We start from the raw sequence: 15,505 nt of genomic DNA, 5'->3' as shown, positions 1-15,505 counted from the left end.
ATGTCAAAATGTCTAACAAGAAAAAGACCCACTCTGCAGCCCATCAGAAATAACCACCACAAGACCAAATGGTTCAGTTCCTTCTTTTTAATGTGTTAACCTGTCATCTCATAAATCTGTTACACTTCTGAACCAAAATATAGGCAATTATACAGTATGTAAAACAAACCCATTTTTATTGTACACTATATACATTTCATAACGTGTGCATTGCATTATGAAAACAAAAGACAAAGGTGATGTAATAGCGACAGAACAGAGGAGACTTATTGTGTTTTGTTTTATATTGGGAGGAGACCCAGGATCAAACAGCTTTTGCAAGTAACTCATCTGTGTCTCATTCAGAAAATCCACATATCTGGTGCCCACGTCATCTTAAAACAATCCCTATGAATAATTTTTACACGTGATTTGACCCAGGAGTAGTTGAGGTTATAAAACACAGACTTTTTAACATTTCAGCAAAACTGACATCAGAAGGCCATGTTGGCACCTGCTTTAGGGGGGATTATCGATTAAATGTGTGTCTACTTTATTATTCTGCAAAAGGGTTTCCCCAAAATTAAAAGTTATGAACCCAACAATAAAAATGACAAGAGATTTTAGGACTGCTTGTATATTCTGTTTCTACTAAATCAATACATACTTTCTACAATTTTAGATGTGCAGCTATGATACAGGATGAGTTCTTTCTTTCAAAATAAGTTTAAAGAAATTGGGTATTTTAGGAAACAAAGAAAACCCTAAAAGTCATTTTCAGTGGAATCTCTCATTCACTTCATATCTTCATGTGATTTAGTAAGTTGTATCGATTTCTCAACTTCTGAGAGGACACAGACATTTTAACGAGTCTCAGAGAACATGTAACACTAACCTTATACACTGATGGCTGTCTTTTGAATCAGACATCTTGTTTTTTTTAATCTAGGACATACCACGAGGTAAACTATCTAAATTCGGCCATAAACATTTTCACCAACATATTTTGGCATTACATTAAAAATGTAAAATATATGTTCTTTGACATCAACTGAGACCTAATGTAAAGGAATGTGATACATTTCTTTTCCAAAAAAATATGATGGTAACAGGTTTGGTCATGCAGGGCTGCGGACATTCACTGATAATTTAATCAATTCAGCCGCAAAGAACCAATCAAATCAAGTTAATTGAGCCTAAATATGAGAAGTATTTAATTAGGCCTAATGGCTGACGATGTCGATATGATGCTATTTAGTATACTTCGTAGAACTAATATCTAACTAAACTGACGAGAAAATATTTTTGTAAAATAACCTGTGAATAAAACTTTGTTGCAGCCCTGAAACTATGACACTTCTGTATTAATGGGTGTTGGCTAGAGGCACATGTATTAGCATGATCGTTGCTAAATCGCTCATCTGGGGCACTGATTCACTTTCAAGGCAATTCAAAACAATGCTAACACATTTTAATGTTTGCTTTTGATTATAAAAGCTTTTAAAGAGAAAAGTTGTTGGTTCAAATATAGAAATTGTGAAACTGTAATATGGTCTGAATTGCAGTTTTAAACAGTTTCCTTCCTGGTTTGAGCAAATTTCTTGCCCTGAAAGTGGATCAACGCCTGTTGTTGCCAGTAGAGTTTAACTGATTTGACATTTATCTCTTCTATGGCCAATTTGTGGTTGAAATTACAGCCATCAGAGTCCTATGAAGGGCACCATATTAGGGAATACATTTTCCACTCCAAACTTACTACATGGCAATTAAGTGTGCGATCTTAATGTCTTGTATGAATAATTTTTCTGACATTTTCCAGGTGCAAAGCAACACACATACATTTTATACAAGAAAAGTGTGCACAGGCGATAAATAATTTATGTCCTCACAGTCAATTCAAGCTCTCTACACTTAACTACACTATGCCTGTTTTAGCTACTTCACCACGACAGTGTAGTAAAGCATTAGGAGCTGGAATCCAGTGAGATGATCTGTTTATTAACAAATAAACCCCATGAAAACATAGTGAAATTGTGTGTCGGGGCATTGGTGTGATTGCTGTCACTGAATGTTAAGAGGAGGGACACACTGTCATGTTGGTAAAGTGACGAAAAAAGGGTTAGATTATGATGTATCCACTTTCTGAGCAGTGGAAGGAAATCAAATTTCACTGTACCAAGGGGTAATAAGAGGTCAAGGAGGACCAGAAAGCTGTTAGATTCTTTTCTTAAATTGTCAGTCCCCCAACATGGCAACATGTCCCATTTACAACGACCTTACTAACACTCAGTGACACGTCTATACAGAGCTGAAATGTTGTCATCCATTAATACATTTTCCATTTACTCCATAGCTTACCTTTCCTATTGTGTCAATTGGATTTCAGCTTTGTTTTTACAGACTGATGATATATTAAATCTTCTGTTTTTGAAACACTCCATTGTAGTCGTGTTGGGTCACTTTGGGTTAGGGATTGGTGTCACGTGGTGAACATAAACCACCAGATGACAGCAGAAAGAGGATTTTTGTTTCAGCATAAGAAATCAGGCTGCGTTACCACATTCTTATAAAACACCACATTTCCCTTTAAATTTAGAGATATTACTGTTTCTGTAGTGGGACAGTAATCAATATATTATTGATATTTAGTTTCAGTTACTGATCTGATTAAGTCACTCAATGCTGCATGTGAAGAGCAGTTCATTAACTTTTAAAGTATTTCAGCAATCTTGCACGTGTGTTGTTTTTGTTTGTATACATATACTGTATTTTGGTAATTTCCGTCTCGCAGCTGGTTGGTTCAGTTATAAGCTTATACGTGTCTTTCTAAGGAGAAAATTAAGAAATGAATGAGAAACTGGCTTCTGGAAAGTGGTACACTTGAAAAATGAACCCAAACTTTTCAGCTCTGTAAGATTTGAGGTTTAGCGACGGTGTCTGAGTTAAGTTCAGCTAAACTAGTGTTCATGTCCTCTGAAGCAACCTCTAGTGTCACAGCTTGTAAAGACTGGTAGTGTACTGCCACATGTAGACTCTACAGTGCACATCTACATGCATGTAGTGTGATCCCTCATACGGAAGTCACAGCAATGTAGGCTGAAGTTCTCCAAATATGGATAAAATGAATAAAACATTTGGATTTACACAGAAATTTAAGTTCCCGCCCCACTTCTGGGCTAGCTTCTGTTCTAGTAGCATTCATTGCTCAGTGTGTTTCATTAATAGTTCTTTCTGGAAAAGGTGAAACACATAATAAAGTGTTCTGTCCATAATGAAAGCTAAATTGGTATCTACTAGTATTTCAGATAACAAAAGTTGAGCACCTTTTAACAAAGATAAAAACTAATTATTTTGTTAGCATTGAACAACTATGACAGCGCTTTCCTGTGTAAGACTCGAGAGATGTTTAATGCTTGTTTAATTCTTAATTGTCATTAAGAAACAAAACATTTGTTTCTTAATGACAATGTATTCAGTGTGTCCAGCATAGTAGTGCACACCTATTTACCCAGAATCTGGTTTTAGCTGTCTTCTATGAGAAAATCTATTTTGTTTTGGAGGCTAGTAGAACAGAAGCTAGCTAAAAATGGGAGTTGGGCCTTTAGCTCCTCATTTTACTCTGTACAGTAAGTAAGTTTTATCTGGCCTGAATGTGATCTTGTCCTAGCTTGATAGATATTTTTCAAGCACTATTTTAAAACAATTCTTAGCGTTTGTTTAATCCTCTTTGGAATACCATATGGGAGGGGTTTTCTGCCACGGGTTATACTCCACCCATGTGGAATTCCACAGAAATTAAATTTAATGCTAGAAATGATGGCTAATGGCTAATATATACCAGGTCTACTGGATAAATATAAATGATTTTTCCTTCTGTGTAAATCCAGCTTTTTTCTTGTTTTTTTCTCTCTGGCAGAAACACAACTGTCTCTTGTTAAAGACCAGATCTGTACATGATGCACTTGTATGTGTATATTCTATGTCTACGTACACACACACACACACACACACACACACACACACACACACACACACACACAAGGTCATATATTATAATGACATCACATTTGTTTGTCAAATACCTTTTCTCTGTGCAAATCTTTAACACCAGTGGTGAAATAAAAGTAAAAAATGGCATCAAAGAAAAAAAAACAAAACTTTCTGATTAAAACAGCATTAAAAAATGAAAAGGATGAAGTCAAAACAAGAGAAACAAACTTAAATGAACAGAACTTGTAACGTCCGCTGCCCTGACGACTGTTGCTAAGGTGCAAACGAGCAGGAAGTGTTGATGGTGATGCATGCAAAATGAAGATGACCAATCTCTGCTGCTTCCTGCGTTTGCTCAGTCCAATCCTGAGCTCCAGATTGTTATTAGAGTAATATCAGATTACTAAAACTGTCCACCTGAGGAGACTACAAGAGGTCTTTGCTTCCTGACCCTCCTCACATGATCAGGGAACTAGGAAGTGAATTTACTGCCCCTGTCACTCTGTCTGTCTGTCTGTCTCTCTGTTTGTCTCCTCATTTGTACAGAGCAACTATACACACACCTATCTACATGACCAGTCTTTTTAGTGTTCGTCTCTGTCAAAAAAATACTACATTTATATTTACAACAATTAAATAGAGGTCAATTAAGCACTTGTGTGGTGTGGTGACGGGTATTGGAATTCGATGCTAGCAGAGGTGGCAAAACTTTTTTGTCTGTTTTCTCTTTTTTAATCCTTTTTTTAAAAAAAAACCTAATAAAACAGGAAAGCCATTCTGGTTGTTAAAGTTACATCATGCCACAATAAATAAAGGTGTAGTTTAAAAAAACAAAGAGAGGAAAGGAAAGAGGAAGAGGGAGACAGAGGAAAGGACGATGAAGGAGAGAAAGGTTTTCTGTGCAAGATGGCTCTTCTGTGAAGCTTAAGCGCAAAGCAGTAGCAGTAGTAGTATGTGTAGAACTAGTAGTAGAAGTAGTGTTGAAGTCAGACTTCTGTGCTGGATGCGGTTTTCCCAGTGTGCAGTATGCAGAGGAAGGTGGGATGGTATCAGGAAGGATTCTGGGTTGAAGTCAGAGAAGAGATTCCCCGGCTATCTCAACCCAAACTGGCCTCAGACCAGCAGTTTTAACCCTCGCCCTGTCAGAAACTGGTCCTACTACAACACGCTTAGCTAATACACATGTAACACTGCGGTGCATTTTAAATGTCTGCAACTGGGAATACACATCTGCACCCACGAACGGCTCATCTCCCAGTTAACGGTAGGCTTGGGCTGAGTGTGTCTCCCGGTTGCTCACGCCGTTGTTTGCATTAGTGGTAGGCTGTTTAGAGAGTGTATTTATGTGCGTGTGTGTTTGTTTGTGTGTATGTGTGTGTGTGTGTGTGTGTGTGTCTCAGTAGCTGTTTTCATGGCCTGCCAGGATGTAGAGGTTGCTGTGGGCTGTAGGGTTGTCTGTAGGCCTGCTCTCCAGCACCACCACCCTGCAAGACAAGCACACACACACAACCAGAAACACAAGCACACACACACAACCAAAAACACAAGCGCGCATACACAGACACACACACACACACACAAACAACATCCAGTTTAGTTTCAAGAAAAGGTAACAAAACATTAATCAGTCTTTATTTTGCCTTTAAATCCCAGACAAAAGAACAGCCCAGCCTGCTTCAGCATGTTATTAGTTTTTCTGACACAAATAAATGCAACACTGATTAATATAATGTGTGAAGACATAGTAGACCCAGTATTTATTGTAGCAATATGTACAGACAGTCAGCAACCCACACAGGATATGGTCTAAGCCTTTAAAAGCCGTTATTTGGAAAAAGGCAGCAGATGGAGATGACTTTTGCTGACACAAAGTCCTTCACAAAGTACACTCTGTTTACCCTGAGGAAAACTGTGAGAAAGCTGTTAATACTGTTTTAACAGGGACCCAAAGGCTCACACATTCACACATCATAACTCAAAGGGACTCAGCTGCCCAGTAATGAGACAATAGACACCAAAATGACCCAGTCCATACAATAGTAGTTCTTGGTAACAATTTTGTGCAGGTTTTACCAATCCCTGACGCAAAACCAACAGAATTTACTGCATTTGACTTAAGAGCTGCTACAACTTATCATTTTGAGATATTGCTCATGTCCTACTATCAATTAAAAATAGTGTTAGCATGCAGCATCAGACGGGACAAAGACGGGGATTTTGGTGTCTATACTGTCATGACTTAACAGGTAAAATTCCCCAAAACTCTCTCTTCCTCTCAGACAGTCTTAAAGCTCCTGATCCCGACAGAAAGAGGTAGTGTTTTCAGCTGGCAGTGGCCAGCAAGCAGTGAGTGTACCTGGGCAGAGTGAGGCCTCTATCCTTGGCCTCTGGATCTCTACAGTCGGCACGTCTTTAGTGATAAGACATCAGAGAGGATGTTAACAAGTGTGTTTGTGTTTAATGTGTACGTGAGGTGAGGAGGAGGTGTGTATGTGTTGGTATGTATGTGTGTGTTCTCACCTGTCTGATCCCAGTAGTCTGAAGATGCGTGTGCTGTCAGAGATCTCCTGGGTGATCTGATGAATATATGACGAAGAGAGAAAAATAGACAGAGAGGAACAAAGTCACGGTCAGACCTGCCAGGAGAAACCAGTCCAAATGTAGGCCGGTAACTAGATTTCAAGTATCGTGGCCAAGTGAAATAGGCTCTGATTGATGGGTTACTGATCAAATTAAATCTGATATTCATAAAAAAATGTGTGGATCATGATCTTTAGAAAAAAGTGAGGCAAATAAGTATATGTTACTGAAACACTACTTACACTGTCTCTGTGACGAAAAGGCGTTTAGGCCAGATTATGTTTATGTAGCCTTATGCATGCATATGTTCATGTCATACAGACCATAATTACATGCAGCTGAGTGAAATAAATGTTCATATCAGCCTCCTTATTGTAAATGATTTTTTTCTGACAGCTATGACATCTCTCACTTGGCCAAAAGAACTACACAAGTGTCAACAAACCTGTGGCAAAACGGCTGCAAAGAACATCACTGGGAGTTACATCTGAATAAAGTCAAATATTAATACCAACACAATTCATTCAGCTAATTAAAGTTTTTTGCATGTGGTTTCACTTGTTAATGAACTGCTACATGCAGTATACATACCATGATAAAAATAATTTATTTAATTAGTTAATTTCCCAGTGGGTGTTACCATCTTGGACTAACGCGTGAACACATCCAAGTTGGAATAACGGGAGGTTTTCACGTTCTCCCCACTCTGCTAACATGGCATGAATGCAGCATTAATGCGTGGACAGACTGGTTTTTCCCCATTAATTTCAATGAGGAACGGTGCCAGACCTATTGTCGAATTTTGACATGTGAAATTGTGAGGCTCTCCAATGTCCAGACACACTCTGAGAAAGGGATGAGAAAGACCTGCCATTCGGGAAATATTGATTGTTTATATAACAAAATCTAATAATACAAGCAGCAGGAAAGTGCTGTTTGTACTGCTTGCAATGTTAGAGGTTATTTTTATTATTAGGTTATTCATATGTCCACAGTGTGAAGCTGCTGTGACTGATTCTAATTTTGAGAGGCTGCTTCTTGCTGCACAACTTTTCATCCAGGTGTGTTACCAAAAACACCAAATCGTGGTGGAAAATAAGATGCAATCAGTGTGGGGCTGCATTTCTGTCACAAGACCAGATGGTTTGGGGGAAAATGACAAATGCGATGTCGTCTCCTGGTTGGTCGACGAAAATCACATTAAAGTGGTGATTGGTGTCTGCCCTAAAAAGCCGGACTGGAGCATCTTTTCTTTAATCAAAATGTTGCCCCATTTCATGTGATTTTGCAAGTCTGAAAACTCTACTAATATCATGCTCCATTAATCCACTTACATTTTAACGATTCAGAAGCTACAACAATGGTCAAATCCTATTATAGTCTGAGATTAAACAACATCCTCACACACACACACACACACACACACACACACACCTCATTGGTCTTGAAACTCCGTCCCTGCATGCCATGCCTCCAGAAGGCCAGTACACTGTCTTGCAGACAAACTGCAAAGAAACAGGGATAAACAATAACAAGGATTATCGCTATGAATTACAAATAGGCTTGTATTGTATACATCTAGTATAATATATGCATATTAATTCAAGTTCCTTTTATTTGATGTATTGTATGTAATTACATGTCACAAGTTATATTTTTGCTATTTAAAAAAATTATATATATATAAATAAAAGTGTGGCTCTTTTTTTGTCTTTACCTGTGGATTCGATCTGGAAGTTGAAGGTGAGCTCGGCTGACAATTTCCTGCTGGATTTCAACCTGCCCTGGAGGTTCACTATCTTTATACACCCTGCAGAGAGAGAGGGAGAGATGGGGAAGAGAGTGGAAGCAGCTGAGTGAAATTCTGGTAAATCCGTTGCAAAAACTTCTGCATTCTGACCTGAAGTAGTTGAAGCTGCACAGTGCAAATGCACAGACGTGTGTAAAAATGTGTTTGTGTTACTTACTGTCGAGGCAAACTAGGATAGTGTCTCTCTCTAGCTGAGTGACGTGGATCACACAGGTCTGTGGTGTGTCTGCAGAGAGAAAGAGCATTAGTTTGCCCTACATGCTCTACACAAAAACATCTGCAACATCTCAGAACAAATCAAGTGTTGTTAGTTTGACATAACAGAGCTGGACACCCAGTTCTCACCTGCTTCTGTGAACCAGGAGGAGGTAGAGTTGGGGTTGACAGTGCCAAACCGGACCACCTGGTTGAGTTCGGTGCCTTTACTGACCGCCACACAGATCAGAGGGTAAGTCTGCTCCGGGACCACCAACATCTCAAAGACCTCCAACGGACACGGCAATGGGAAGTCAATGTTCTGTCGAGCAGATGAAGAGACAGTAGGTAAGAAAGGGAAGTTGCCTTAGTATTGTCTGTTATCTCAGAGGATACGGGACTAATGACATCTCCAAAGAAAGTCAGCAGTATGTTCCGCAAGAGAAATAGACAACTGTAGTGCTTTGGACAGAAATATTGTAAAAAGGTTAATATATAAAAAAGATCCACGTTCACATATCTAAATGTCTAAACAGAGCATATCAGGGCTGCAGTACTTGAGTGTGGAGTAGTACTGATACAATAGCTGGTAGATACTATATTTAAAGACATTTCAATAATTCTAGATCTTAAACCGTACAAAATTTGCCCGTGTGTTACATGTTTATACTGTTCATACTTTTGAAGAGCAAAATCTGACCTTGATGAGCATGAACTTCTGCATGGACTCCACCCACTCCAACAGCATGACACTAGACTGAAAGGCTCCACAGAGGTACTTATGGCCTGTGTATGGGTTACGAACTGCATGGAAACAATGCCAGTTATCAGTTTGTATCTTGGTAAGACTTAGTAGAGGCTTTGTTTTTGTGCATTAAAGTACGTTTTGTGGTTTTACAGTGATACTTGCTACACACTGTAAATTAGATGTTTTTTATGTAGGCAATTGTAACAGGCCAGACACAGTTAAACAAAGTCAGTCTTGAACTTGCAGTATTGCAGAGAAACAAGCAGTACTACTAGTCACAAAAAATATAACATTCTCCTTCATTAAAACTCACCTACGCAGCACTTTTGGCACCCTTTAGTGTCTGGAATTTTATTTGACACAGCAAACTTCCTATAAACAGACAAACAAAAATCATTTTCACCCAAAAAAGGTTTTTTGTGTCAAGATCAACATTTTGTTGCACAGATGAGTCAAACTGACATTAATGTTCTGTTTTCATTGCAAGTTATTTAAATGTTCTAAGACTAACGAAAGATATGTAAAGAAGAGTGGAGGATTACAATTCAGTCAATCAAAAGGAAATGAGATTTTATTATTTACATGACTGATAAGTTTGACCTCCTGTTTGGAGAGTTACCTGGGAATCATCTTATCAGGCAGCTTGTGTGTGGGAATGGCTACTGGTAACTTCTGTAACTGTCTGGCCTGTTCGAACAGCCCGCTCAGACTATGGGAGTACAGCTGAGAGGCTTTTCCTAGAAAAGAAGAAAACAGAAGAGAATATAATAGAAAAGAGAACAGAAAGGAAGAGACCAAAAGTAAAGAATGAAGAATCTTGACTTTAGATACAATGTGTATTAACCTGTTATAAGGATAAAACAATTTATATGTTCAACTTCCAAACAATTCCATCACACAGACAGGTTAAAGCTCACCAGATATGGAAAGAAGACAATTGTTCATGACATATAGCCAGGTACACCGCCGAGGAAAGAGCTGCAGACAGATACAGGGTAGAGAGAGAAGACAGATACAGCAAATGAGCAACATAACACATATAGCTTAAATAATTTGTCACAGTTTCAAAGATAAAATAATGTTTCTAAGTTTTTAATTTCGGTTTTCTATTTGAAAAAAAACAAATACATCCTACAAAATATGACCAGCTCTGGAAAGCACAATTATTTAGTATATATATATTTTTGCATATAAACCAAAATGTAAAGAAGGTGAAAACCATGTATATTACTATTATCTTAAAATGCACGCTCTCTAGTCTCACCTGTTCCATCGAGGTCTCATGCAGCTCATTAAGATTTAATGTGTAGATTCCCTCTTCAGCTCCGAATATCAAATACTGGTCTAAAAACACACACAAAAACAAACATTTTATCACACATATCGCAAAGCGATAGCTCACACTGAAAAGGTCCTTCAAGAGTCAGGGTGGTTTGATTCAAGATGTAACCAATGACACATTCATCACCCTGTAAGTTGATGTTCAACACTGTATCTGGTTTTCTATTGGTTACCTCTGGTGTCGGGATTGATCCAGGAAGTGGCACAGTGGATCTTCAAAGGACAGCCGTTGAACACCTTAGAGAAACACGCACCCATCTGCGAATGGGAGGAGGAGATTAATAAATGCGATGCAAATGTTGAAATCTACAGATTATTTGCTGACCATTCTGCAGATTATGATGCTCAAGTGTGTTGAGTTTTTCCTCCTCTGACACCTCATTGAGCTAAATATTGATATTCCTTCCAGGGTTGTTAAAGTTTTCAGAAGGAGAAAATGGTTTGGTTTAAATATCTGATTGGCTTGCTATAGAGCAAAAAAATAACAATGTTATATCATATCAAAATGTCTGTTTTCCTGTACAATACCACACAATAACTGTCTAAAGGAGAGCAGAAAAAGACTGTTACTTACATGGACTTTGGGTGTAGGGGGAAGGCCATTACTGATTGGCTTCTAGGACAGACAGATAAACACACGCACACGCACACAGACAGTCAGTCAGCACTGGATTATGAATGATCCTGGTAACACACTGCAAATTAATCTTACATAGGGTGTCACAATTTGACAAGACGGGAATAATGAAGCTAAAAAGGTACACATAAAGATATACCCCTTAGTTTATGTTATAGCACCAACAATTCCCACAAATGCAAAAAAATCCTTCTAACTCAGTGTTTGAGCTGCAAAACATCTGCAGTGGGTGGATATTTTGGAATCTGAGGGCACTATTGGCTGCAGTAACAACATTGGAATGACCATTTCCCTGAGCATTGTAGACTTTGGCTTGGGAGGTGCCTAAATCCAACCCTTCCTTTGCACAGGCACCCTGACCGACCAGTAGGAGTCGCTAGTGCAAAGAAAAGGATGTGATCCTTCACCAGCTTCCCACCGTCAAAACACAGCCAACTGCATTCGACTGAGTGTCTGACTTTTTTTTTCTCTGTGCCACAGCATTATGTTTATTGTTAACAAGATTAGTACTGGAACTTCCTCAAACATATCTGAAGGTCCCTGAGCCACAGCTGTAGAGTCTGCTTACCGGAACATCCTTCTTGTCTTTCCGTATGGGGACACTAGGGGGCATAGTGGACTGTCTGTCTGCTGGACTGTCCCTCTCTCCACTGTGTGGAGAGTTCAGCCCATTACCTACAACAACAGAGACAAAACTCAATGTGTGACGGACAAACTAAGAGAGAGTGTGTGTGTGTGTAAGGGACAGAGATACGGGAATATGCAGCCTTTGTTTGAGTAAAAAGGTGAGTGAAGAAACAGAAATGGACTCCGCTGCAGAACACACAGCAAGCATAGTCCACTCACAGTGACACTTTGTCATACATACAGTTGATTTCAATGAGTACAATCTAATCTGCAGGATTGAAGACACAAAAGAGTAACAAACAAACTACTGGGAGCAGAGAGGGCGGGAAGGAGGGAGCAGGCTAGCAGGAAGAATACAGAGGATCAAATATAGTCATGAGCACAGGAAGGTGTTAATGTACCATACACAACCTGCTAGATAGTGATCAATATTGGTCAATTATGACTGGTACTCTGTTAAAAAAGTTTGGGTTGGCTGATAAAATAGTCAAATAATGAGACTTTTTTCAGTAGCTCGCCTCTGGGGCTATGGACAAAAACATTCCCTGTCATGATTTGGAGAACAATGGTCACACATATATGCACACACACAGTTCAACTCCACCAATGTGTTCCTGCTGAAGGCTTAAAGAACCATTCCAGCATAATTGTATATTTCTAATCTTTGTCTTCCATCTATTTAATGTTGATTTTTTTCTAACTACAACTACCCATATTTTCTAATTTGTTTTCTAATCTCTGTGATTCAACTCCAAACGGCACAGTTAACATCTCCAGAGAGGCACACAAGTTGGTTCCAAATACAGCATCTAAATATTTGGTAAAATTTCTAGAGCACAACCAAGAAATTAGAGTTTCCCCCACAAATAAAGATCTGTCAACCAACAGCCAACCTGTTATAATAGGACCCACCTATTCTCAATCAATTATTGAGTCCTGAGATTTTACAGAATTGTTGCTTTTATAAATGCCCTTTTGATTAAAGCACTGGAAATTATCTGATGTAAACAGTATGGAATTGCAGGGAATATCCAAAATATTCCAATCATACTGGATATTTGGATAAGTGTATTCCTTCAGAAGTATCCTTTTCAAGTTGGAATTAAAATTGTTTTTTTCTGCTTTGGTGTTTCTGTTCCTGTTCAGCTTCCATCTCTCATGTACGGGTCTGTTATCGTCAGAGACAAGAAATTTGCCTCAAAAATAAATAGCTTGAACTAGTGTCTTGATGCAATGTTTTCTTAAGTTTGATTGCTGTTGATTGAAACAGTTAAATTACATCTTAAGATTTACATTTATAAAGCTGTTTACAGGAACAGGAAAGAAAACAGACAAACAAAACTGAATCAATACTATTTACCCTTTTAAGGAAGATATGGGGGCAGGATATATGTGCACACTAGCATTCGAGCTGAATGAGAACAGAACCTTTTTCTTGACTTATACGCGCTATCATATCATGTCATATGTCACTCGTCTCTATGATGTGTTGTTGCCTGAGTTCTGATCAGCCAGGACCATGTTTTCTCCTCTTCCTTCTTCCTCCTAGGAAGCGAGGGGGAGTGGTAGCAGACTACTAGCTTTTAATTGATTGGATTAAACAACCACTCAGACTTTACAAAAAAATGACAAACACTTAAATTGAGCAGGAGCTGATGGACAGAAGGAACTATGAACAAAAAATTCAAAAGCACTATTATTAATGGATTCATGGAACAAAGAAATCAGACTACGAGGACTGACTAATGGGAGACCACACAACCAATTGAAGGGGACGACAGGGTCTGCGGAGACTACCAATCTATCAAGTGGCTGCTCTTACTCTCTTCCTTTTCCTCCTCTTTTCCCTGCTCCTCTTTCACCTCCTTCAGCACCTCCCACGCCTCCTCCAGCTCCTCGTCTGTGTGAGGCGTGTGGAGCCACTCCCAGAAATGCCTAAAGCTCCCATCATCCTCTGGGGCAGAGTTTTCGACGTCCGTGCGCTTGGGGCTCTCGTTACCTAGGCTACTGCGACGGTGGGGCGGCAGCTTTGGGGGCGGAGGCCGCGGGGGGACGTTGGAGGCGGGCTTGGCGGGGCTCGGCGTCTCTGCGGCTGGACAGCGCTTGATGGTCCCTCCACCGTCGTCCTCGCTGTGTGATTGGCTATCGTCATGTTTTTGTTGCTGCTGCTGTTGGGACGAGCAGATCGACTTCGGCTGAAGGGAAATACAGATAAGGACAAAGAGTCAGCTCATTTCTCATATTCTGTCACATTTTCAATGACATTAAACAGAATTCAAGACAATCATGTTACAAAATAAGACTAAACTGAACTTTTAAATTAATCCTCAAATGACAAATCATTGACTGTGGCTGACAGATGCATTCAATTGTTCATACCTTGGGAGGAAGTGGGGGTGGGACCTTTGGCCTCATGATAGTGCTTGATTTACTGAAGAATGAGAAGACGGTGGATTTGAGACTCTGCTTGATAAAACACTCATAAAATAGACTAACAACTGCTGTTTATTACAAACGAGAGTTACGCTGAAAACAATATACACATATGTCACCACTGAGGCGATGGTTTAACTTGCCATTTTAAAGCAATTTTCACTTTGATCATAGGAGACAGATTTCATAAGATGACATATTTTAGTATCCACACTTGTTCTAATACCTATAGAGGCTTAAAACTCTTACTGTCACTTTCTTTAAACTGTTCTTTGGTGAATAGGCTGGATCACATACAGACAAGAAGTACAATCACACTGTTAAAATCTAGTTTTAAAAATTTCAATACAGATGTGGAAGCGTTTTCTGTGCACCCAGACCAGACTTGATGTAGTATTTCATGGAGTGATCAGATGTAAAAATGACAAGTATAACCATAGCCTGACACTATTTGACACTGAGACAGACACAAGATAACTGCTCTAAAAGGTTAACCACTACATTCAAAGTGAGACGGGCACACTAGAGATCATTAAGAACAACCACAGATGGGGCATGTGTAAAGTCTCTGAGAATAGTAGCGCTGATATTGAAACACTGATAATACGACTACAGCCAGTGTTGCTTACAGTACTAGATACATTTCAGTTGGAAATACTAAGTTCCAATGTTTCAAATTCAACAGCTTCTCTAAATTATGCTTATTCATATCCATCTTTGTTAAAAGCATAAAATATTTTCAGTGTTGGAGTGTTTTGCGATCCCACATTTTGAGGCTTTTAAGCAGCTCTTAATGTATTACAAATTGATAATCATAATTTTGACTGCACTCCAGCACTAAATTAGCAGAGACTTTATCCATATTGCCTGACAGACTGCAGATTCATTGAGCCACTTGTTAATAACTGACAGACAATCAGAGCACAAAAATCAAAACAGACAGAGGCTGGGAGCCAAACACAGTGAACACAAATACTGGAACACCAATAAAAATGAGTCAGAGTGATTCAGTTGAATGGTGGTCCACAGGTATATGGGCTTACTCCCTTAATGTACGTTATCAGTAAAAGCTGATCAGTAACTGACACAGTTTACACATTCAGAGCTGGGACAGCTGAAAAGTCTGTGACTGATGCATTGCCCCACCTCTGAGCTTGTTAAGGGT

At 39.1% G+C, this 15,505-nt stretch overlaps 1 protein-coding gene across 14 annotated transcripts in view; it reads right to left on the bottom strand.

Annotated features, from left to right (window-relative positions):
• Window positions 1–72: 72 nt before the first annotated feature.
• The window catches only part of LOC122884692 (mitogen-activated protein kinase kinase kinase kinase 3-like), a 45,998-nt gene continuing 30,565 nt past the window's right edge, over window positions 73–15,505 (bottom strand). For 6 of the 14 annotated variants that reach the window (XM_044214926.1, XM_044214933.1, XM_044214931.1 and 3 more), the window contains 17 exons: window positions 14,287–14,338; window positions 13,730–14,102; window positions 11,849–11,955; window positions 11,218–11,259; window positions 10,817–10,901; window positions 10,567–10,646; window positions 10,220–10,280; window positions 9,922–10,039; window positions 9,616–9,674; window positions 9,255–9,358; window positions 8,705–8,876; window positions 8,517–8,585; window positions 8,267–8,359; window positions 7,984–8,054; window positions 6,490–6,545; window positions 6,326–6,379; window positions 73–5,453 (listed from right to left, as the gene is read on the bottom strand). In XM_044214926.1, the coding sequence (XP_044070861.1) occupies window positions 5,366–5,453; window positions 6,326–6,379; window positions 6,490–6,545; window positions 7,984–8,054; window positions 8,267–8,359; window positions 8,517–8,585; window positions 8,705–8,876; window positions 9,255–9,358; window positions 9,616–9,674; window positions 9,922–10,039; window positions 10,220–10,280; window positions 10,567–10,646; window positions 10,817–10,901; window positions 11,218–11,259; window positions 11,849–11,955; window positions 13,730–14,102; window positions 14,287–14,338 (1,684 nt within the window). In that variant the 3' untranslated portion in view covers window positions 73–5,365. The remainder of the gene's footprint in view (window positions 5,454–6,325; window positions 6,380–6,489; window positions 6,546–7,983; window positions 8,055–8,266; window positions 8,360–8,516; window positions 8,586–8,704; window positions 8,877–9,254; window positions 9,359–9,615; window positions 9,675–9,921; window positions 10,040–10,219; window positions 10,281–10,566; window positions 10,647–10,816; window positions 10,902–11,217; window positions 11,260–11,848; window positions 11,956–13,729; window positions 14,103–14,286; window positions 14,339–15,505) is intronic. The other 8 variants (XM_044214940.1, XM_044214941.1, XM_044214942.1 and 5 more) reach the window with 5 other exon arrangements.

Source organism: Siniperca chuatsi, linkage group LG11 (genome assembly GCF_020085105.1).
Source record: "Siniperca chuatsi isolate FFG_IHB_CAS linkage group LG11, ASM2008510v1, whole genome shotgun sequence".
NCBI lineage: Eukaryota > Metazoa > Chordata > Actinopteri > Centrarchiformes > Sinipercidae > Siniperca > Siniperca chuatsi.
The sequence above is the reverse complement of the archived record's forward strand: the minus strand, read 5'-3'. Positions and strand labels throughout refer to the sequence as shown.